Source organism: Dicentrarchus labrax, unplaced genomic scaffold, assembly GCF_905237075.1.
Source record: "Dicentrarchus labrax unplaced genomic scaffold, dlabrax2021, whole genome shotgun sequence".
NCBI lineage: Eukaryota > Metazoa > Chordata > Actinopteri > Moronidae > Dicentrarchus > Dicentrarchus labrax.
In genome coordinates this window covers 19131940-19156385 of record NW_026136715.1, presented here as the reverse complement: position 1 = coordinate 19156385, position 24446 = coordinate 19131940, and the positions used below count along the sequence as shown (strand labels likewise).

The window sequence follows — 24446 nt, the reverse complement described above, 5'->3', positions numbered from 1 at the left end:
ATAATGGAATGAAACGAACAATTAAAGATTAAAGGTTTATCTTATTTTTTAGTCATTTTTAATTACATTAACCACAAAACAAACCATTTGGTAGACCATAATTGTTGATCTTGAAGGTCGTAAAACTGAAATATTATCAGTTAAATAAACAAGAAATACATATGGAGCCAAAGTGTGAGACACCTTTTTCCTTCTCTCAAGAGCATTATATTTCCTATAAATCAAGTTACATGTTTCTGTTCAGACAGACCTCCAAACCTATAATATGTTGCCAAAATATGCTAATTTTGAAAATGAAGAGAGTGTCTTAATGTCTGCAGTTGTTAATTTCATGTAAGGAGGCAAACTGAAAAGGACCTACCAAAAACACAACATCTAGAGATGTTTTATTAGCATAACATACCTAAACTGAGTGGTAGAGATGGCTCAATCAGTTAAGTCCAACACATTTTTCAATAAGATGTAGTAACTAAAAATGTGCTTTACCAAACAGTTGAACAGACCTAAAACACTGATAATTAAATTTTGAAACAAAAACAAATGTGCTAATATCCAGAAAAAGTACTACAATAATTGATTGTAATTTATTCAAATGTAATATAAAATATATACTCAAAACCTTTGAAAACAAGTCATAATCACAATCATTATATGTAAGTACTGACACACTACTAGTGTGTGCACAACTATCATATAGCCGAAGAAAAAAGACTCATTCCCTCTCACATGGTGAAAAGCAGATGGCCACTGAAGGTGCTATAGTGATTTTCATCATCATAAATCCAAGAGTTAGCCCACAGACGCATAAACACAACATCTCCGACCTCTAGAAGCAGCGTGGTGCCATGAGCAGAGCTCCCAAAGTTAGACGGCCGATGATCATATGCAACACAAATAACCTCTCCGTTCTTGATCAATGCAGCAGCTGAAGGATGTGAAGCATGTCCATATCCAGCTACGTAGATCTCAAAGTGGTAGGCTCCTCTCACTGTTGCAATGAAAAAACCTGTGGGACATTTGTTGTCAGTGAATGTAAATGGGGAATCGCTTGGTGCAACATCTGTCAACCAAGTTAAAGTCAACATAGACAAAAAGTCAAATTCATTGTTTAAAGTTGTGAATTTGAGTACCTGTGTTTGGATTGTAGGCATTTCCAATGTTTGAGACGACATGTCTGAAGACCAGAGGAGTTTGTGTGTTAAATGGTCCGATAGTTCCTGAGCCTGAAGCCAACAGAGAGGCTGAGAAAGCCACCTGTTTGACTGAGAGAGAGAGAGAGAGAGAGAGAGAGAGAGAGAGAGAGAGAGAGAGAAAGAAAGAGAAAGAGAAAGAGAGAGAGAGAGAAAGAAAGAAAGAAAGAAAGAGAGAGAGAGAGCAATGTTATTGTTCTAATCTTACTGTAAATACAGCAATGTGACCAAACTGTTCTGTATTTTTGTATACTAGTTTAGGTAAGTGTTTCAATTATGAACTTGTAAATCTGTGATTACAAACAGTACATTATTAATATAGATAAGCTCATGATAAACTATTATAAATCACTTTCATTAGCAGTTGATCTCCACACAGTACCTTGAAGTTGTTTCTTTAACTTCTCAAGCTCAATCTTCCGACTCTGCACCTCAATCTTCTGCCTCTGCACCTCAGTCTTCTGCCTCTCCAGCTCAGCTTTCTGTAACTCCAGTTCTTTCAGTTTAGCCGTTTGTGCTTAAAAAGAAAAATAAATGTTAGTTTTTATTTAACTGCACCATCAATTTGTAACATTGATCTCAGTTTTGTTTTGTTGAGAAATTAAAGAGCTGAGACAGTTTTTTAGATAGAGAAAGTGTTGTTGCTGATATACACTATATGTATGTTAAGAAGAATGCTACACAAAGTTTTTATCTTCCATTCATCATTTGCTGCAAAATTGTTAATTGTCGCAACATACAAAAACCTGCTAAGCAGTGGTTAATATTCCTATTACTTCCCTCACTACCTTACATAATACTGTACCTTCATTCTCTCTCTGTAAGTGCCTCATCTCCACCCTCTGTTCAGCCAGGGAAGCACTCATCTCTCTCAGCAGAGCATGGAAGTCTTGTGGACAGGTCTGTTGGTGGTTAGAGGCATTTGTTGGTTCTCTTCTCTGGGGTTCAGTTTGCTTTTCCAGTGGAATAATTTCATTGTCAGACTCTGTTTGAAGCTGAGCGGTGCAGAAAGAGCAGATCAGCAGCAACAGTGGAAAACACACTGTAATCTCCATTCTCAAAGTGGTAGTCTGTGCAGTTCAACTTTAGTGTCTGTGTTAATCCCAGCCTTAAATAGTGTCTTTGCTGATCAGTAATTACCAGAAATGTTTATATGAAATATGTGCTGGAGATCCATTTTATACTTTGTGCATGCCATTTGGAAAACAACAAAGAAAACACAGCACACAAACATAAATTATCTTTTAGGTGTATTTTAATATCTACTCTCAGTGTTGTGTATGTCTATTTGATAACATTTATTACTTTGTGCATGCCATCTGGAAGATAACAAAGAAAACACAGTACACAAACATAAATTATCTTTTAGCTCATAATCCTTGAATAGGAAGTTTTCTAAAATTCAAAAAGTGTATTTTAATATCTACTCTCAGTGTTGTGCAGGTCTGTGAAATCTCATTGTGTAACTGGAGGAGATGAAAACACATTTTAAGGACTTAAAATGCAGATTATGTGTTTAAAGTCACCTCATGGCTGCAAACACTGACAGGTTCAGAAAGGCTGTAGATCAATATAAGTGTCATCCTCACTGAGGTTTAAGAGTGTAAACATTGAATAACTTGATATAAAAAAAAGTCACTGAAGACAAAAATAACTACCCTTACATGTTCAAACATTAATGACATAGTCAGATAGAGTGACCTACAGGTTGTTAATTGGCTGAGATAAGACTAAGCAGAAATCCAAGTTAGATGAGTAATATAGAACATTTTCTCTTTGCTTCCTCAATAAATCAGCCTGGTTTTAAAATCTGGCTTTTGAAGAGCAACAACACGTTACAAAAACATCCGCTGGCAGACGAGTGCTGAGTCATAAAGTCACAATATGAGAAAGTATCGAGCTTCTCAACTGAAAATGGATCAGAGTGACTGTGTTGATTGAGCTCGTAATCACATCAACATCTGTATCAACAGCTGTTGAGAACTGAATGAGAATGAACAGACAGAAAGAAATATAGTGATCAAAACACAACTACTGTGTGTGTTAAATAATATGGTCACTATAACCACAGTGAGTTTAAATTACATTAGAATTACCCACCATTCTTAAGAAAAAGTAATTTATGTTTGAGTAGTGGATCTAACTGTTGTTCAACCATACAAATACTTTTGGTTAATCTTACATTTCACACTCCCAAACTGATGTGACACACATGTTCGGTTTTCTGCTAACAGGAAGATGATATTTCACTGTGAAACAAAATGTATCATGTGTTTAAAGAAAAGTCCACAGACAGAACTGCAATAATTGTTTATGACTTTATTTGAATGTTAGAGTGTCTGTCCCCCGACCACCTAAATTATTTAAAGAAATAAAAACAAGAGGAGTTCAACATAAAAACCTAATAAAAATTAAAACTAACTCCTCAGTAGCACAAAATAAAAGAATGAAATGTGGGCTGTTAAATATCAGGTCTCTGTCCTCTAAAGCTGTTTTAGTTAATTAATTAATATCAGATTATGATATTGATTTACTTTGCCTTACTGAGACCTGGTTGTCCCACGAGGAGTATGTTAGCCTAAATGAATCCACCCCCCCAGTCATATTAATACTCACATTTCTCGAGGCACCGGCCGAGGAGGTGGAGTTGCAGCCATATATGATTCGAGCGTTTTAATGGACCCTAAACCTAAACTAAATTATAATTCATTTGAAAGCCTTGTTCTTAGTCTTTCTCACCCTAACTGGAAAGCACTGCAGCCAGTTCTATTTGTTATAGTGTACCGCGCTCCTGGATCGTACTCTGATTTTATATCTGAATTCTCAGAGTTTTTATCAAGTTAAGTCCTTAAATCAGATAAAGTAATTATTGTAGGTGATTTTAATATTCATGTGGATGTTAACAATGACAGCCTTAGTAACGCATTTATATCATTAATAGACTCAATTGGCTTCTGTCAGAGTGTAAAGAAACATTGTTTTAATCACACTCTTGACCTTGTTCTATTGCATTGATATTGAACATTTAATAGTCGTCCCACATAATCCTTTCCTATCTGACCATTATTTAATAACTTTTGAATTCATACTATTAGATTATAAGCCATTAGGCAAAACTTCCTACAGCAGATGTCTATCTGACAGTGCTATAGCTAAATTTAAGGAGGAGATTCCTTCAGTGTTTAATTCAAGGCCATGTCTGAATTTAACAGAATCCTATAACAACTTTAGTCCCTCAGAAAATTATCAATATAATCTTGTCGATAGTGCTGCAGGCTCACTACGATCAACATTAGATTCTATCGCCCCTATAAAAAGGAAATTATTAAAACATAGGAGACTAGCACCGTGGTACAACCACCAAACCTGCCAGTTAAAGCAAATAGCTAGGAAATCTGAAAGGAAATGGCGCTCTTCCAAATTATCAGAATATCGCTCAATTTGGCAAGATAATCTTAAAATTCATAGAAAGGCCCTCCGTAATGCCAGAGGAGCCTATTACTCAGCACTAATAAAAGAAAATACGAATAACCCTAGGTTCCTCTTCAGCACTGTAGCCAGGCTGACAGAGAGTCACAACTCTATTGAGCCACATATCCCCATAACCTTAAGGAGCAATGACTTCATTGGCACTTCTTTACTGGATATGATTAATCTTTCTTTATTATCAGGATATGTACCACAGTCCTTTAAAGTAGCTGTAATTAAACCCCTTCTTAAAAAGCCCACTCTTGACCCAGGGGTTTTAGCCAACTATAGACCAATCTCTAACCTCCCCTTCCTTTCCAAGATTCTGGAGAAAGTAGTCGCCAAAGAGTTGTGTGACTTTCTACATAACAATAGTTTATTTGAGGATTTTCAGTCAGGATTTAGAGTTCATCATAGCACAGAGACAGCTCTGGTTAAAGTTAATAATGACCTTCTGATTGCTTCTGACTATGGACTTGTCTCTGTACTTGTATTATTAGATCTCAGTGCTGCATTTCACACCATTGACCATGATATCCTTTTACAGAGACTTGAGCATCAAATTGGCATAAAAGGAACCGCACTAAGCTGGTTTAAGTCATATTTATCAGATCGTTGGCAGTTTGTACATGTTAATGATGAATCTTCAATAAATACTACAGTTGGTCATGGAGTTCCACAAGGTTCTGTACTTGGACCAATACTATTTACTTTATATATGCTCCCTTTAGGCAACATTATTAGGAATCACTCCATTAACTTTCACTGTTATGCAGTTGATACGCAGTTATATATATCAATCAAGCCCGATGAAATTAATCAATTATCTAAATTACAAACATGTCTTAAGGACATAAAATCCTGGATGAGCTGCAATTTTCTGATGTTAAACTCAGAAAAAAAAACAAAATTCTTGTTCTTGGCCCCAAAAACCTTAGAGACTCACTGTCTAAAGATATAGTTACTCTAGATGGCATTACCTTGGACTCTAGCACCACTGTTAGGAATCTTGGAGTTATCTGTGATCAGGATTTGACATTGAACTCCCACATAAAGCAAACCTCCCGGACTGCCTTCTTTCATTTACGTAATATTACAAAAATTAGACACATCCTATCACAGACAGATGCAGAAAAACGAATCCATGCATTTTTTACTTCAAGGCTGGATTACTGCAACTCTTTATTATCAGGTTGCCCCAATAAGTCCATTAAAACGCTCCAATTAATTCAGAACGCTGCAGCACGAGTACTGACAGGAACTAGAAAAAGAGATCACATCTCTCCTGTACTAGCTTCTCTGCACTGGCTGCCTGTAAAATGTAGAATAGAATTTAAAATCCTCCTCCTCACCTACAAAGCTCTTCGTGGTCAGGCCCCTACATATCTTAAAGAGCTCATAGTACCCTATTACCCCACTAGAACACTATGTTCTCTGAATGCTGAGCTACTTGTGGTTCCTATAGTCTCTAAAAGTAGAACAGGAGCCAGAGCCTTCAGTTACCAAGCTCCTCTCCTGCGGAATCAGCTTCCAGTTGTGGTTCTGGAGGCAGACACCCTCACCACATTCAAGAGTAGGCTTAAGACATTCCTCTTTGATAAAGCTTATAGTTAGACTGGATCAAGTGAGTCCTGAACCATCCCTTAGTTATGCTGCTATAGGCCTAGACTATAGGGGGATTTCCCATGGTGCACTGAGCTCCTCTCTTCCTCTCTCTTTCTGCACTCATTCATGTTCCATTAATGCAATGTTACTAACTTCACTTCTTCCCTGGAGTTCTTGTGCTTTCTCGTCTCGCAGTTTCTTATCGATCCTGGTGGGGCTCCTGCCATGGTCCTGCTAGATTTCCATTGCCAATACTGTTGATACTGCGTGTCTGTCTGTCTGTCTGTCTCTCTCTCTGTCTCTCTCTCTCTCTCTCACCCCAACTGGTCGAGACAGACGACCACCCACGAAGGATCTGTCCTAGGTTTCTGCCTTTTAACAGGCAGTTTTTCCTTGCCCTTGTCGCCAAGTGCTTGCTCATGGTGGTACTGTTGGGTCTCTGTAGATAATGTTCTGACGAGTTCGGTCTAGACCTGGGGCCTCATGTACTAACGTTGCGTACGCGTAAAATTCGTGCATACGCCATTTTTCACATTCACGTTCGGATGTACTAAAAGTGAAATGAACGTGAGAACGTGCGGTCCTCCACGGCAGCTTCATTGCTGGCGTACGTATATTTTTTGCTTATGTCAGTTGTCAGTTGGCAACACTCACAGGCAATGCATTGAAATTGCATAGCCGAAATTAATAATTGCTCTAGGGACAGTTGCACTGCATGTGAAAGTCATTATTATTTACAATCAATCAAGCAATTACACAATTTTAAATCATTGGCAGATTATTTGTGTTAAGGGGTTATTTACTGCAGCACACAGTCCTCTACTGCGTATGGAGGAAGTAGAACACACTCGAATTATCTTTAGGCATATTTATTTAACAGTTAACAATAAAGTGCGGACCGATGTGCCGCTGTCTCATCAGCATGGCTCACACACAACAACAACTAGCGCTCACTGGGAGCGTGGTGACGTCACGTCTTGTACGCACCGTAACGCTTTCACAATACAGCAGTACAGTATATCAGTCTACCGTAATACAGGGACTCCACCACCTGTGGCCTGAAGGCTCTGGCGATGGGCAGATATGTCTTCATATCTGACCACTTCTTTTTCAACTCCGCTGCGGTGCGGTTCTCCGACCCTACCGTGTTTACTGCCTGTGCCTCTAACTCCGTCAGCAGAACCTCCAATTCACACTCCGTAAAATTTCTTTTTTTCCTGGCTTTTGCCATTTTCCTAAAGACAGCACTATCTAGGCCTATTTATACTAATTAGCATATTCAGATCGGTGTAATTGAGGGAGGGGACAGGGTGGAGCGTTGTGCTCGTGCATGTGCGCTCAATTTCACGTTGATTGCGATGTACAAAGACAATGTGCGTGGGATTCTGCGTACGCACGTTTTGATACATCTGAATATTTTTGTGCGTACAGAACGTTCACTCTTTCAGTGTACGCCACATTCTAGTAGGAAATCCACACAAGTCTTAGTACATGAGGCCCCTGCTCTATTTGAAAAGTGTCCTGAGATAACTTCTGTTATGAATTGGCGCTATACAAATAAAATTGAATTGAATTGAATAGATTAACACAGACACTAAAGTTGAACTGCACAGACTGCCACTTTGTAGGCTGCAATTATTGATTAAGTATTAAAAATTGCTGATCAATTTCCTCCTCACATTTAAGAATCTGCAGTGAGGAAACACTTTAATTTTTGCCTGATAAATGACATAAACTATTAATCAACTACTATTGTTTCAACTCTAGTTGGCCTTAAATGATAAATTATAATAGAAAAAACACTTCATTTGTTATCTTTCACTGATCAGTGTCATAGCCCACAAACACACAGTGGACATCTCTTTTAAAAAGCACACAGGTTTTATTGCATATCAATTTCATGTATAAATTCTTCATAGCATTGGAAAGATTACATTTGGTATACATTGCTATTCTACAGAATTAACATCAGAGTCATATCTTTTCAATGAAATTTCTCTAAAGTACATCTTCAATAATCACAAGCATCAAAAGAACTGCAATTTCAGAATTGTTCAATATTATTCTACAATCCTTTATTGTTTTTCATTATGTCTTGTCCCACAAGTCTTTTCTATGTCTTTCAGAGCCACCTGTAAGGCAGTCAAAAACTTGAAGTCAAACCTACTAACCTAACCACATGTACAATAAGTGCATCTACGGATTTATTTTTTCTTTTCTTTTTTTTCTCATTTTTTGATTTGATACACATTTCACAAATGGACATCATTATGACTGCTAAACACGTCATGCACAATATCTTTTTTTTTTGTTTGTTTTCAATAAACATAACAGAGGCGATATACAACTCAGATTCAAACAAAACAAGCACCATCCATTTAAACCCATATTTTTCAATGATTTTTTTTCTTCAGACAAATGCATCATTGTTTTTTATTCTTTAAAATACTATACAGTTAAAAAGAAACAATATGTATATTTTTACTTTCTCCTGTAACAGTGGGGGAAAACAGCAACCATGTTCTATTATGCTGAAAATTTCAGCGACCATCTGCCAGAATACTTTCTGAAGTTGGCAAAATGGAATACTTCAATGCCTTCAATTCCTTTGCTTTACACAGCGCGTACTTATTACAGTAGTCCATGACATGAATTACTACATATAGTCAACCAAAAAACTTAGCAACCCAAGTCTTTACATTTTATAACCACGAGTTGGAAAACAATGTGTTTACCATGAATGAAATCTCATTCAGTAAAAAAAAGACTTCTGTCTTTAGAAAAATGAGATGATGCATCAGTCCTAGCATCACACTACCACCTGCTGCGGTGAAAAAAAATTACAGTGCTTTGTTTCAGATTTTTCATCTCTCCATGTCGAGCACGAGTTGCTCATCTACTAAAAGTGAAACTAGTCTGAAAATGTATCCGTTCTAAGTTCTAGAGACCTAAGCCTGATCAATTTATGGCTTGGACCCATATGGTTTAAGTACTAGTTTGTAAAATACAGCATCAGGCCTAGTTCTGAAAGTCCCAGTACGCAGGGAGGATCAAGGCAACAATGATCAACAATGCTCACCCCCCCTGCCCCCTGCAGCTATCTACAGTTATCTACAGTAAATGACTCATGCCCTCCATGGCACAGCTACCTTGTAGACCACATGGAATGAGTTTTCAGTATGCTCTTACAAGAAGATCATAAAGTTAAACTCATGATCAAGTGTTTCTGTTTTCCCCATCCAGAATCAAGTAGACATTTTTTATAAGTGTTGGAAGGACCGACCAGCAGAAATATGATGTCTGTTTAACACTATCTGTGGTTTAGTTTACTCTCTTTTTTTGGTTTTCACAAGTCTTTGCCTTCCTTCTTGCATGAAGGAAACCAGGAAACCAGATGTTCATGCAGATGTGACTGTGTGTTTTAGACTTTTGGACCATGTAATAGAGGACAACTACTTTTAAAAATAATAGTCATTGGTTACACTACATGTATCAAATGAAAAACAGGGGATAAAGGGAGCTTGATGTGGTAGAAACTAGTCAGATTCAATAGTGTGACAACATAATGCCCTTTTCTGACATTCAGAGTGAAAGTTGTCCCCCACTCCCATAACACTTAAGCCAATTTGAACAAGACACATTCAGCATACTGGGTAAAATGGTTGAACAGAAACACGGGGGGAAAAAACCCAACTAAACACTGCAGGACATTACAATGCCAAATAGGACCTAAAACTAACTACAGCTATCTTTCACTATAAATTAAAACAATTAATTTCATGGGTTCTTTCCATTTTGGCACACTAACGCATCAAAACCATTGATTCAAAATCTTCCTCACGCTCTGATAGGCGTTCATTCCTTCAGCAACAAAAAAAGAGGGATAAAATGACTTTTCTTCATTTTCACTCCTCCAGTCATGACAACCAAAAATAAATACATACACACACTTCTGAAATCAAATTTATAAGAGCGTAATAAGAAAAGAACTATGACAGCAAAGGCAAGCCCCTTGGAAATGAAATGATTGTCAGAGAACAAAACATTTTCTATGGGTTATTTGGCACATACCACTCTTGCTATGAACATCTAGGTTATTTTGTACATCATATGACAATATCATACAAGTTTGGTCCTTCTCTAAAATAATTATATTAACAATTTAGCACTGTGGTGCCTACAAAGAAACAATACTGTGGTATCTAAGAGGAAAGAAAGTAAATAAAATAAACAAATGACGATGAAATAAACAAGCAGAGAAAGACTTTCCTCATTTTTTGAGTATGATTTAAATTCATTTTCAGCATGATCAAATTGGGTAACCAATTATAATGGCTAGTGTCCCAGATAGCTCATTAAAATCACCAGTTGCTGTGCACATTTGAACATCATTCTCCATGTAATCATTCAAAAATCAACAGTCTACTGGAACTGTCATTTCCTCAAGTAACATTTAGTGTGGTGCTATTGTTGATTCTGCAGTTATAACTGAAACAAGATCAGTAAATGAGTCACCCATGATTGATGGGGGAAACCTGGAGACAATAGTGCACGCGCCCACTATGTTCCTTGTGAAACAGCACCACCTTGTGGACATGCAGTGCTAATGCAGTGCTGGTGCTGCAGTGCTTGTAGTAGGCGGTGTACACAGACTTTAGAGACATATTAGTCATTAAGTGTCTTTATGAGAGCCTTGTGTAGGGTCTCTGTGGTGCTGGGGTGAGCCTTGTGGACTTGGGGAGGATCAGAGTAATGCAGAGTTTTAATGCTGTTGAGAAGCATTCATCATGTCCTTCACATCAACAGGAGCTTAGCAGTGCTTCTCTTTGACAGAGTCTTGCGAAACGCCTCACCTAGGGACAATCTCTCCCTCTTCTCTCTCTCTCTCTCTCTCTCACACACACACACACACACACACACACACACACACACACACACACACACGCACACAAATGAACACACATATCCACACAAACGTATTCTTTCTATCTTGAATGTATGTGACACTGAAATCGTTCTCCGGCCAGTCTTCTCACTACTCATGTCCACTCAGTCTCTCTTTCTATTTATCCTCTTCCTCCCACTTCCTCTCTTACGCTCTCTCGCTCTCTCTCACTCTCTCTCTCTCTCTCTCTCTTTCGTCTAGATGTGGTTGAGCGGGTGAAAGCTGCTCGTCTCAGACGGTCCACCTCCCATGCTCAGCCAAGCGTCCAGAGAGTTCTGGGAGGGCGCGTGCAAAGGGTTGTTCTCAGAGAGAGACAGCATCATTGCATAAGCCTGCGGGAGAAGACAGGTGATGTTTAAAAAAAAAAAAAGGAAACTGCATGATTTATAATATTTAGTAACATTTCTGTCCAATGACTTGCCAAGAAATTAATGGACAATTTTGGTTTATTAGGCTTTATTTCTGAATCTTTGAAAATCATTTCTATTGGTTATAACAAGATTGCCTGATTGCTTGTGGTCTCTGTAGCAATGTTGCCATGTTCCCAGATCTCAAGTTGTAATAGTCAAGAAATGACTACCCTTTAACTTTTTGACGTACTTTGTAATGACAAAGTTAAAACATAATACTTTGTGATTATGTTTAATCAGACTGTTTTAAGTCTAAGTCTTTAAGACTAGAGATAAGAAATATAAGAGCAGTTTAAAGATAAAAGGTTAGTAGGTTAGGTGAGACGAAAAGACGTGAGGGGGCAGACAAGAGCCACTTGTCAAAACAATCTTTTCTTATATCAAATGCCTGAACATGTGAAACGATCCCACTCAAGCCTTCATCTCTTAATCCTCGGGACACATTTTGTGCTTCCTCCTGTCTTATGAGAGTCTTTCCTGTCCCTGCCTCTTTAAGTGGACATCCAAATGCCAGTCACATACCTGGGTTTTAGCCTGCCTGTACAATGTCTCTTTCAAAGCCTCCGACTCTAGTGAAGTGTTAAATATGTCTTTAACGTCAAAGGGTTGCTCGCCACTGGCTGCTTTACGTAACCCCTCCAGGCTCTTGGGAAAGCTGGGCAGACCCTCCAGGTCCAAGAGAGAGCCCTCCTCCTCTATACACCTGCACACCGAGGGATGGATTGCAGAAATAGGGCAGTGTGGATGGGTGGTGGTTGGTGGACAGATGAATGGGTAAATGGATGGAAAGATAGACGTAGGGAAGGGATAGATGGAGAGTTAATGTGATGGAGGGGGGAGGGAAAATTAAAGAACAAAGTTTTGTGAACATGAAGAGAAGAGAAAAGGAGATGTACGATTAATAAAAGGACAGGTAGAAGGAATAAATTGGAAGAAGTAAAAGAGAAGGAGCAGAAGGTGACCTCACATTAGCTTAACTGAAACACTGACTTTTTCTGTTCTGGGTGTCTGTGAAGGGAATCTAAACGTTCAATCCGTGTTTCTGTCTGCCCATCTCAGTATGTAGTGTTATCGGCATTAGTTATAAAGACAGAAGGTATAATGGCCGGTTTCTGTTCATAGATACAATATATGGTGTACATTTGCTCTGGTTCTTGAGTGTGGATTCAGTTGAAGAGTGTCCGTGAACCGTGACTTATGTGGTTTTCTGTATAGTCAAGAAAATGTATACCTGCGAGTGTGTTCATAGCTCATAGCTAATGGAGCGGTATCTGTCTCTTCCTCCTCCTCGTCCTCCTCATACACTCCGGTTGTGACGGGAGACGGGGACTCTGGCGCCTCGTCGTGAGATTTCTCGGTCAGGCTGCCTTCCTCCTCCTCCTCATCGTCGCCCTCCACTTCCTCTTCCTCCTCCTCCAGCCCCTGGAGCCCTAGCTTGGAGTTAGACAAACTGTGGCTGGGTGGGCGCTCCTCCTCAGCCTGGTCTGATCTGCAGAGGGATCAAAGGTCAAAGCAGAGAGGAAGTGTTACTAATGTTGGCAATTGTTTCTGAAACCACTGCCTTGTTCCTCCTGACGATTCAGTGTAAAAAAAAAAAAAAACAGGCATTTAGAGCTCATGTTATGTTATATTTATCCAGTCTGAGACGCTGCATGTTCTCAAACATCGTTATAAAAGCAAAGCAAAAAATTTTCTAAAATTGTTAGAATGCAAAAACCAAACTGAAGTGGATATGAGTGTGAGCAGTCTCCCTAGCCAATCAGGCAGTCAGGGAAATCTGAATCATGGGTAGTGTAGTAGTTTTTCAGAGATATATGCTTAGAGGAACAAAAAGGGAGCATATCTCTGGTTCTACTGCATTGATTATATAAATATTTCTTTACAAAATGTCTGTCATGAGTACCTCAGCCTGATTTGCTAATTTAACTGGCTTAGTGCTCTTTTTATTGTTGCAACAATGGCTGAATGACTTATTTTAGTTTCTTCTCTGAGCGGTGTGTCCAGTCTAGAGCTGGGAGGCTGTTACCATTTCCTGACCATCTAAAAGACATGATTCATCACAAGCAGAGAGAGAAATAAATAATCTGTTGACAAGTATGCAGAGTCCAACTCCAGTGTCCACACAAACAACATGGGCGCTGACAGTCTGCCCAGAGTGCTTTCAAACGGCCCACACATGATTAATTGGCCAGCTCTTCAGACACAGAGCAGGAGATGGCCCGCTTCAGACTGGTTCCCCTACACCCTGTAATGGTGGAACATACTTTGTGTGACTGAAGGAAGACGATGGCTGATCTGCAAACAGGCTATCAGCACACCACCATTACGACCTGCCATCTGTACATTTTCCAGCCAGCACCCGAACTCCCCCCTCCATCACCCCCAGACCACGATGTCATGGCTCATGATATCATTTCCTCTGGGACGGCAAATTTACCCTTTCCATTTTTTGCCACACAGTGAACATTTATCAAATCAGACAGGATTACCTCTGGGAAGGGGTGCACAGGGACAGGATTGGGTCACACACAGTGGGTGGGTAAATGCGGGTAGAGGGACTTTTGGGGGGAAAAAAGAGTTCTCCTCTTTCAATCTAGATTAAATATCACCATAATCAAATTGCAGAGCTAGTTGGCGGGGAAAAACTCCATGCCTGTGTATGGAGAAAGAAGCAAAGCTCTGACATAGGGGGCCCTGGGTTTTGTCATTTAGTCTAAACACGTCAGTTGGGTGTTTGTGTTAGCGGGCTGGGGGTATGGATGGGGGAAGAGCTCCATCATCAGTGGATCTCCTAGATAAATGCCTCAACCTGAGTCCCCCTCAGGGTCCAAACTGCCAGCCATTGTAGCCCAGTCCCAGACAAGGAACCAGCTCCAACTGAAGTTTTATCCAAACCATAGAGCTCAAGCCGTGGCCTGGGTCCTTATTCCAGCCCTAATTACGTCCTGGATTGCGGTCCCGGGGAGACAGATACCTCTTAGTCCTTCAACACTGCAGTGCTGGAAATATCTGTGTACATCTAAACCCGCTAACTTTTTTTGTTTGAAACTTCCCACCCTCAGAGCAGCAGTGCTGCCTCAGCATCTACGACATCCCCAGCTTGGAAACTGGTCAAACAAAGTTTTCATGTGAAACTGAGAGCTACCAGGGACTTTTATTTTGACTGGCTATGATGCTGAAAAAGAACTTTTAAAGTGGGAGAAACTATGTTGCAAGGGCGGTTAAGAGCGATTACAGATAGTCATCCATGAATGTGTATTTGCATTCAGCGTTTGACTTCAGTCACTCAGAGGGAGAATAAACAGTGGGCTGTCTGGTGGGAGGACAGAAAGCATAATACTTAGTCTGAATTACAGATATTAAAACGTCAACCCAGCTTGTTGTGGATGAGACTCAGTATTGATCCCAGATGGCAGAGGGGCTAAATTGCCACTGGGTCTGCTGGCCATAATGCGTGTTGACAAGAGGGAGGGGGATGATGGAAGAAGAGACAGACAGAAAGTGAGACTACCAGAAAGGAATTCACGTTGAGAATGAGAGACAGAGATGAGGAGTGTATAAAGTCAAAGAAAGAGGCAAACCAGTGACTGAAAGAGAAAAACATTTCATCCTCCTTTTCGTTTCCGATACCCTCTTCTTGCATGAAACCTCTAAAGCTTCCCACCAACTGAGCTACTAACACTGAAAGCATTTCCTGACTTAAAGCAGGGAGCTGACCTTTTCTTCCACTGGCCAGAGTGGCTGTTAGGTTTAAAAATAAATCAGCCATTTTCATTATTTATCTCAAGCAAGTTATGGTTTTTAGAGTGTGGAAAAAACACACACAGGGCGATCACCCCTGCCAGAGTTACTGGTAAGCAGAGTAATGTACCAACACGGCAGCGCACAGCAGGTATGAATTGCTTTTCTTCACAAAAAACGTGAGGTTTAAAAAAGTTTTGATGTGGCTGAAATACATTAAACTGGAAAAACTTTGATGGACTCATGGAGCATGTGTCCCAATTCTATACTAGAAAAGATTTTAGGTTTTAAATAATACTATTTTATTTATGATTAAAAAATTAGGATGCATACTAAATCTACCTGAACGTTTGTGTGCTGTTGGAATAAACCATTGTCCCACAGTGCAGTGCACGAAAGACAAGCAACTAGCATAACATTTAATTAGCTGCAGCTTCTAAAAGTTGCAATTAAATTAACTGTTAATCCAACTGCAACTACTGTTAGTATAGAATTGGAAACAGCTCTGATGTTGGTGACTATTGCCATACACATTTACGCCACTAGAGAGCACTGTGCACCAAGTACTAGCATGGACAGTATATTGTGTACAGGGAGAAGGCAGAAGACTTTAAGAGCACAACTGTTGCTTTTAGTTGAACAAAATGTGTGTGTTTATTCCTGCTCTTCTTTACCTGTCAGGACTGCATGCTCCAATAAGAGGAGAGGTGTAAAACAGTGAGGATGTTTTACCAGTTTCTTTTGCTTTAGAGTTAGCATTACAGACGGATTGAGGATGGGGTTGGGGTAAGAATTAGATCTTGGCATGAAGTAGAAGGTTAGGCTCATGGATTAAATGTAATCACTGAAGGTCTTTGCAAAAATCTTAATACAAATATGGTCCGTGCAAGCGAATTTTCTTGTTACCTCTTATCCGTGGAGCTGGAGGCCTGGTTCATCTCACTGTTGGAAATGAAGTTGCGAATTTCTGAGAAGTACGAGTCCTCCTTCTCATCTAAAAGTGCATGATTGTCTGGCTCGGAGTTTGGGGAGGAGATGGTGGTTCCTAGGTTGGAAAGCATCCCGGACTGTTGGCTCACTGTTGGGGAAAGCGTGCAGACATACATATCCACACGCATGAACACAAACAGCCACACACACACCAAATGCACAACCATGATTAGTTTGATGATCATCAGACAAACAGTACATAATAGATGAGTTTAAGGAAAAAACTTTTACAACAATTATTATGTTATTATTCACATTATAATCACATTACCTCACATTTTAATATTATATAAAAAAAAACTGCATTTGTTTTGTTAAACTTTGACACACAGGATAATGTTCAGAATGTGTGTAGAAGATAAACAGTGACAAAAGACAGAAAATCAGCCTTTTGACATTTTTGACAGAAAGTCTTTTATATATACACTTTCCTGCATGCGTAACCCTCTTCTGAAAGGTATGAAAGGGGAATACGACAGTTACATACATGTATTTATTTAGCTAATTTTGCTGTTTCAGATGTGTTTTTTTTATTTTATTTACACATCATTTTATCATTTTTTTTGTCTTGTTTCTTAAATCTTAAGCAATGGGGATAGTCCATAATTTGTTTCTTTTTCATCATTCTCAAGCACTAAAATTTTAGAGGAGGATGTGACAATATCCCTGAAGAACTGAACTAAACTGTACTAGTTATTACTGCTAATGTGACAACACTGGCCCATCTCTCAATCTCTGCAGTAGTTGGAGCTGATCAAACATGCTCTTTACTGGCTGCTCCTTAACTGAACATTCAGGCACACTCACACACAGGAGGTGCCAGGTTCCTCCACAGTCTTCTAATGGTTTCCAGTGTGTAGTCAAACTCGAACCTTACTTTAGATTTTGTATTTAGGTTGCATTTATAGATTCAGAAAAATATTTTCCCTTCATGTTGTTGTAATTCTGCTCTCTTTCTTAATGATTGTATAAAATTGTTCTTGGATGAATCACAGTGGTATTTAAGGGGAAGGGATGGTGGAATTTATAGAATATAAGAATAGCCATGTTTGTGTTTAAGTTAAAGACAGTGCGGCAGTGCATGTAACATTTTGAATAAAGGATAATATACTCCAAATATACTGTTTTGGCAGCGGGAGCCAGTCACTGTTTTCTTTGAAGAAGAATACAACCCGAAACCAAACATCTGACCACTCTGCCACAAGACATCATGTTAATGAAATGCTTCTGATGAACAAACTCACATCCTCAAACACTGGCATCCCTGGGTATTTTAGAAATTGAGTGTATGTTGGTGATGTCACAGGAGTTTACAGCTCCAATGGGAATAATTTGCATGAGATGGAAACCAAGTGTATTGCCTTGTTTCAATAGGGTGTCATTTCAAATTTAAAAATGCCAGCACATGGTGAAGCTTGGATCACTTGGATGCAAATGCTCTAATACGTAATCATTCAGTTCAGAAAGTCTGTGTTCCATCCATATTCAGTGGTATAGTTCAATGTTGGACATAAAAAGGTTGTTTTTGGCAACGTAGTAGGAAAAGCAAGTGTGAATACTTTAATTAAGTGGTTTTCCTACTTCAAGTCATTCGCAGCACCAAGGTTAGCATTTATTGAGGTGAAGATTTTAAATTTTCCAAATGGGTAATGTGAGCCATTCATTATTCAGTCCATTAACATAACACAAAATACCAAGTCCCTGTTTAATAACTACATTTCAGTTCTCACAGCCTAACTTTTCTCAGAGAAAACTGAGTCATAGATGTTGCAAACTGACCAGGAATGTTCTCATGCTCGTGCTTCTTGAGATGGCGGTCGAGGTTGGTTTGCTGACCAAAGCAGCGGTTGCACAGGTGACACTTGAACGGTTTCTCCTTGTTATGGATGTTGCGAACGTGGCGTTGAAGATTGGATGAGATGCTGAATGAGCGGTCACAGTATTTACACCTGCCAAAGGAGAACAGAGGAATGTGAATGTGGGTTTAAAGAACAGAACAGTGGCATATTGAGCAGGGACCCGTCAATCTGAGATACAGGCCACAGTCCATGGCGGTGATTTTATTATCCACCAGCTGAGGTGAGCAAGAAACTCCTTATGGCTAAACCTATCTCAAATTTGTCCAAAAAATTCATGACCTTTTCAAAGAAGAAGCAAAGTGGTTCTAGTCAATTTTACAAGGACAATGTTTCAGTAATTAGAATAAAGAGAATAATGGGAAGACAATGCAAATGAGCTGTTGAATATAAGCTAAAGTCAGTTATAAAGATTCTAATAATTTAAACTACGTAGTGGCTGTGTTGTCATAAGCTTTCATTTTTAATCCAGTTTTCACTTATTGATTGTATTTTTATCAAATTCTCACCAGGGATGCTGCCAATTTCCAATCTGATCCCAGTGCTCTTTTTTCCCCAAATAAAATATTTATACCAGGGCATGGAACTCATTGTGATCATTATTATGTGAACTGGGCCAGGTAGCAATAGCTGTGGCTCTAAAAAGAGTCAGCAGCCTTCCATGACTTAAAGAATGTAACCGATAGAGGACAAATTCATTTTATAATGACATAATGACATTCTTTTACAGTAATATGGATGTCTGGCTGATACCCAACTGGCTTAATAAGGTGATCGGGTATGGCAGATGAATTCCTGGAAACTGAAAACAACAACAAAGCCTCCTGTTGATTCAGCCACGCACAAAAAGAATAAAGTCTCAAAAAAAGTGTAAAGAATAACGTTAAGAAAAGCAGACAATAGGTAAATACATCAGTGACAGCATCTGTGGGAGCAAAGAGTCGTTGATGAAGATTACAGACTAGACTGAACTAGAATAGAATACCTGTAGGGTTGTTCCCCTGTGTGTGTCCGCAAGTGTCTGGTGAGGTTTGCCGAACGAGGGAAGATTTTCCCACAGTACCTAGAGGGGAGAATGGACAGAAAGGCAGGGAATAAGAAGTGAAAGAAATTAAGGATGGTTGAGTACACATCAACATGTCATTGCAAACATTTTACGTAACACAATACAGTTTTGTGTGTGAACATCTGATCAACACTGGAAATAACAAGCTGCACCACAAGCACTTACCTGCAGGCATAACGCTCCTTGCCCTTGCGGAGGATGGCGTCTGAGAGAGAAGGTGGTGGTGAGCGGAAGTTGAAAAGTGGATGAGCCGAGTGTTGCAGTGAATTGGGCGGCGCGTCCAGTTTTAAAGCGCCAAAGCTCTCCAGTTTCTCTGTCATGTTCTCCATGGCTGACATCTGGGAGGGAGAAGGATGACAAGATGGTAGAAAACCACAAATGGGAACAGGTAAGATAAAATATTTTGATGAGATTAAGATCCTATTTTTAGTTTTCAAAGTGGATCACATACATTCAACCAGATTTTGATATGACTCGTGTATTAAGAGTTTACTTAGAAAACTTGTAGTGACAAGCTCAATGCAGCAGCTCTTTAATTAAACCTTAAGAGAATCCATTGAAACTGGTTTGTGTGTGTGTGTGTGTATGTGTGTGTTAAAAGAGAAAAGGAAGCATTGAAAACAAAGACACAATGTCAGAAAAAACAGGGAGCAAGGGAAAGAGACAGAGAGCGGAAGCAGTATATCAGAGGTTAGCCTTGTTGTTTGTGCTAAAGGCGAGTCACCTCCATGACCTATAACACATTCACAAATGCTCAAGTACCATTCCCCCAGTTCCCCCCTCCATACACCCTCACCTCAAGCTTCACCCAGCGCTTTGTTCTCTACCTCTTGCCTTCTTCTGCCGAAGCTACTGTTGCAGGCCGGCAAACTGACTAAATGAGGCACTCAAGCACTCCGATTGGAGCTGTACAATATAGTTTGAGATACCCCCAACTGATAGCCGCTTCCCCTCCCAGAGAAGCTTGTGAACAAAGGGGGTCGGTTATGTAGGAGTTTATTTGCCAAAAACAGCTTACATCCTTCCTTTTTTACTGAATACGGGATGGGAGAGACACAGGGACAGACACTCCGTCTCAATGTGTTTATTCGCAGTCTGAGAACGGGTGGAGGGGGAGAGGGGGATTCCGTCATGAGACTGAATTAGAGGTGGCATTGTGTTTGGATCACTGGGAGTATCACAGCTGAGACACTGTTGGATGAGAAGTTTCTACATGGGAGCCTGTGAAAACTATTCATCCTGGCGATACTGATCAATATCAATATGATGCCTTCAAAATGGCAGCAAAGGGAAGATTGTAGCTTAGGTCATATTGTTATCATCCAGTGATGAATACAATGTTCAATGATACAATCACTCATTTGTTAAGGAATTAAGACACACATATCTGAGTAGTATCATATATGCAAATGTATGTTCATGTGTAAATGTATCTGTCTGCATATGCACCAAATGAGTGTATTGCAAAGTCACAGTTGATAGAGGAGACAGATTTCCAGGTCAGATTAAACCATTTCCCCAACGAGAGCCCCCCATTCTCCTGGAGACAAACACAGGATGTCCTTGATGGACACGGTGCTATTATCTAGCCAGCCAGCCAGCCACAGAGAAAAAAACTTGGAGGGGGTTGAGTTATTAGCTGGCCTGTGGGCTCCCAGTACAAGAAACAATGCCACAACTAAGATTAGCATGGCCAAGAGAGGCAGTTTGTTACAATTCAAACGGTTATTATTCTCTCTTTTATTAATACTATCATTCCTTGTAATCAAGATTTGTAGAGCTAGGGAGGGTCTGGGGACAGTCAAACAATGCGACTGATTATCAAAGGGGCTGCGATAACAGGCTGTGTCTTCTGAAAAAGGTAGAAGTGACGAGGTACACAGGCGCCATTCAGTAAACAAAGGAAGAAATCATACAGAACCCTTGAGAAAATAACATCAACACTGTGGAATGATGGTGCATAGGGCCCTATCAATTCAGGTTGAAGCAGCGTGGGAGGCAGGAGTGAGGTATTTTCACATAATACATGGTTTGAAAATAATAGTCGATAGCATCTGGGAATAATCAGCCTGTATCTAATACCTGGAGGTCAATTCCCTGTTTAGTGTTCCCTTGATGTAGTTTTTGTTCAAAGTACAAGTACAATTTATTGTTTCTGCCTAACATTATACCAAGTGCCTTCCTATATTTAAAAGTGTATGTGTGTGTGCTGTAAGCCTACCTGTGGATGGAAGAGTGGTGGCGAGGGCCTGAGGAACTTCTCCTTCAGAGCTCCTACAGGGTCGAGTAGCTTCCTCTTCTCCACCCTGCTGGACCAACAACAAGGCAGAGGGTTACGTACCAAGGTCAGAGTTCAACTACAACCTCCAACCACACTCTAAACACCAACTTATACATTTTTAAATGTGTGAATATAAAAGAATTGATGTTGCTCATGTGGAAACAGCAGTTTCTGGTCTAATCGGGGCTGAAATACCTGTATATGGGGTCCATGAAGAATGCTGAGGGCTTGGCGTAGTGCAGTGGTGGTGGCTGGTGTGGCTGTGCCTGAGTCTGCTGGTGCTGGGCAATTGAGGATTGGTGCAATAACTGGGAATGGGGGTGTGGAAACCCAGCATGGGTTTCGTCCTTGATGGAGACCCCCTTTCCAACTCCAAAGATGTGGTTGTTTCTGTTCTGTGGCTCAACTGCCACACCATTATGACCACCTCGGCTCCGACTGCCAATGCTGAGGTCCAATGGCTGTTCTTCACTGCTAGATATTGCTAAAGGTCCACTACTGCTCCCAGTACTACTGTTGGGATTTGAGGGGTTTGTTGGGGTAGGAGGAGCTAACTTGGTCTCCTTGGGCTTTGTAGTGAGATCAAATGGTGACTCTGCTGTGGAAGCAGGAGCTCCTGGGGCACCAGAAACCATCTTGTGCAGTTGCTCGCGAGGTGACTTGGGCTCTGCTTTAAAGAACATGCCAGGGTTGAGGGCACCTCGATCTGCGCTGAAGGGATAGAGGGAGTTGTGGAAGTTGGGCAGGAACTGGAAAGGAAACATGGAATGGTAGGGCAATGGACCCATCTTCTTTTCCTGATGAAGACCAATGAATCCAGGACCAAAATATTTCTCAGCAATAGAGGCAATGGCTTTGATGGAATCTGTGCTGGCTGTATTGGCATTTGTGGAGGTGGGCGGGAGGGCTTGCTCATCAGGAGGAGGGAAGAAGGAGTGGGATGTTGCAGACGAGAGAAAGGGACGATCAATAGTGAGTTTCCCTGAACTAGACACGGCTGATAGCAACGCAGTGTTCGTGTCTTCTAACTGGTGGCCTTCTTGACTTGATACAGTCCCAGATGGCTTCCTTCTTTTACCACTTCGCTCACGTTCACTGTCTCCATCACTCTCCAGGTCAGAACCATCACCTGATGCAGTACCAGTGGTGGTGTCCAAATCTGTCCCACTTGTGGTATTAACGTCTTCAAGGTCACTACCGTCAGACATGTCTACCATCTTAGATTTTGGCTTGGCTTCTCCACTAGAAGACAAATGCAGTTTGTTCTCTTTCTCTTTGTCTTCCAGCTGACTGAAAGTATTGCCTCCATTGCTGTTTGTGGAGCTAACAAGGGACAGCGGGGGAGCATCTAGGGCACTCCGAGGCAGCTTCACCTCTTGACTGCTGCCGCCCAGTGGGCTCTTTATCAATGAACTGGCTGGCAATAAGGGTGGTCGCGGATACAGTGAAGGGGGAAAGATACCTGGGAAACCATGTGGGAGGGATGGGAACCCATGGGGTCCTGGGGAAAAGGGCAAGCCAGCATGCGGGTGAGGTCGGGAGGGAAAGTAGTCAGTGAAGCCTAAACCTGACTGGTTTAGACCTGCTAGGTGGGGATGGTGGGACTTGGCCTTGGGCATGATGGGGCTGGAGCTCATGGGGATGCCAGGGTTGAACATCCCTGCTGGAGAACCATAATGGTTTTTGCCCTCACAGAAGCGGCGATGCTTGTTGAGGGAGGAGGTAGTGCTGAACAACTGCCCACAGTCCTTACACTTGATCTGCGTGCGGCAGTCAGCATGCATGCGCTTGTGGCGGCAGAGGTTGGAGAACTGGGTGTAGGATTTGTGGCACACCTCGCCTGGGGGAGCAAAAAGACGTAGCCCATCAGGGCCTGGTTAAACCCATTTTAACACTGTCTCTAACTTTGTATACCAAATCAACAGCAACACATATATTTGAATGGGAACTACTGATGAAATAGCTGTAGAAAAGGAAGGGACTGTTTTCTATGAATGAAACCAACCACTCAAATTGAAACTGTTCTAAAATAGTTCCAGATTTATTATATCTACAGTGCATGTATTCAACTACCAAATAATTACCTATTAACATATGCCAGAAAGATCATAAAATACAATTGTATTTATTTACCCCAAACATAGCAAAAAATTGGTCTCCGATCCTCAATTTAAAATGATGTATCGAAATTATCTTTGCATTTTTTTCATTATTGTAAAATAATCCAAAGCGTAAATGAACAGGTCAGATCTGTAATCAAATTAATATGATCCCTGGACCTGTGTGCTTGGTTCAGAAGATATGAAGAGGATCAACATTGGTTCAGAAGAAAAAGATATGGTGGAAAGAAAAGATGTATAAAAAAAAATGAGTGTTAGGAATAAAGTGGTCATTAACTACCAAAGCTCTCACTTACAGATAAAGGGTTTGACACTGCTGTGGATGTGTTTATGCTGCTTGAGGCCTGACGAGGTGGCAAAGGTCTTGCCACACTCAGGACACGTGTGAGCGCGTGCCCCCACATGCTGCGAGCGGATGTGGCGCTGAAGGTTGCTGGGATCTGTGAACACCTGAAATGTGAAGTAAGTGTATAAAAAAATTAATGGACTCCATAATAAACAATGCAACTGTTAATGAAAATATGTAGTCTTTATTTCTTGTCTATATTAGGTATGTTGTTCTTTCAGAATTGCTAAATGTACAACCATTGAGTGAAGCCTAAAAACAAAACCAGCAGAATTTCTGAAGCAGATAAAGCCTGTGTGTCCAGTGCACAACTTACGTGCCGCGTATGCTGTACCTTATCACAGTTTTCACACTCAAAGCGCTTGCCACTGTCATGTGACATCTGGTGACGGATGAGGTTGGACTTCCAGTTGAAGGCTTTGGGGCAC

At 40.5% G+C, this 24446-nt stretch overlaps 2 protein-coding genes across 11 annotated transcripts in view; both read right to left on the bottom strand.

Moving 5' to 3' along the window:
• Positions 1–722: 722 nt before the first annotated feature.
• On the bottom strand, positions 723–7494 carry LOC127377250 (complement C1q-like protein 2). The gene is made up of 4 exons (XM_051424971.1): positions 7293–7494; positions 1573–1707; positions 1131–1262; positions 723–1006 (listed from the first exon to the last, which is right to left on the bottom strand). Exons 1-4 carry the CDS (start codon positions 7492–7494, stop codon positions 723–725), a joined length of 753 nt encoding a protein of 250 aa, XP_051280931.1.
• Positions 7495–8125: 631 nt separating this feature from the next.
• Positions 8126–24446, bottom strand: part of prdm16 (PR domain containing 16) — a 181810-nt gene continuing 165489 nt past the window's right edge. For 4 of the 10 annotated variants that reach the window (XM_051425919.1, XM_051425921.1, XM_051425923.1 and 1 more), the window contains 11 exons: positions 24335–24446; positions 23969–24122; positions 21748–23425; positions 21493–21580; positions 19437–19609; positions 19191–19268; positions 18129–18298; positions 16266–16437; positions 12850–13107; positions 12141–12321; positions 8126–11540 (listed from right to left, as the gene is read on the bottom strand). The exon at positions 24335–24446 is cut by the window's right edge and continues 54 nt beyond it. In XM_051425919.1, coding sequence (XP_051281879.1) covers positions 11406–11540; positions 12141–12321; positions 12850–13107; positions 16266–16437; positions 18129–18298; positions 19191–19268; positions 19437–19609; positions 21493–21580; positions 21748–23425; positions 23969–24122; positions 24335–24446 — 3199 coding nt within the window. In that variant the 3' untranslated portion in view covers positions 8126–11405. The remainder of the gene's footprint in view (positions 11541–12140; positions 12322–12849; positions 13108–16265; positions 16438–18128; positions 18299–19190; positions 19269–19436; positions 19610–21492; positions 21581–21747; positions 23426–23968; positions 24123–24334) is intronic. The other 6 variants (XM_051425920.1, XM_051425922.1, XM_051425924.1 and 3 more) reach the window with 6 other exon arrangements.

Coding starts and splice junctions, on each gene's coding strand:
- LOC127377250 (XM_051424971.1), bottom strand. CDS start 7,494: ATGGCAAAAGCCAGGAAAAAAAGAAATTTTACGGAGTGTGAATTGGAG. Junction 1,708..7,292: donor GGTGGAGTCCCTGTATTACG/GTAGACTGATAT, acceptor TTTCTTTTTAAG/CACAAACGGCTAAACTGAAA. Junction 1,263..1,572: donor GTTAAAGAAACAACTTCAAG/GTACTGTGTGGA, acceptor TCTCTCTCTCAG/TCAAACAGGTGGCTTTCTCA.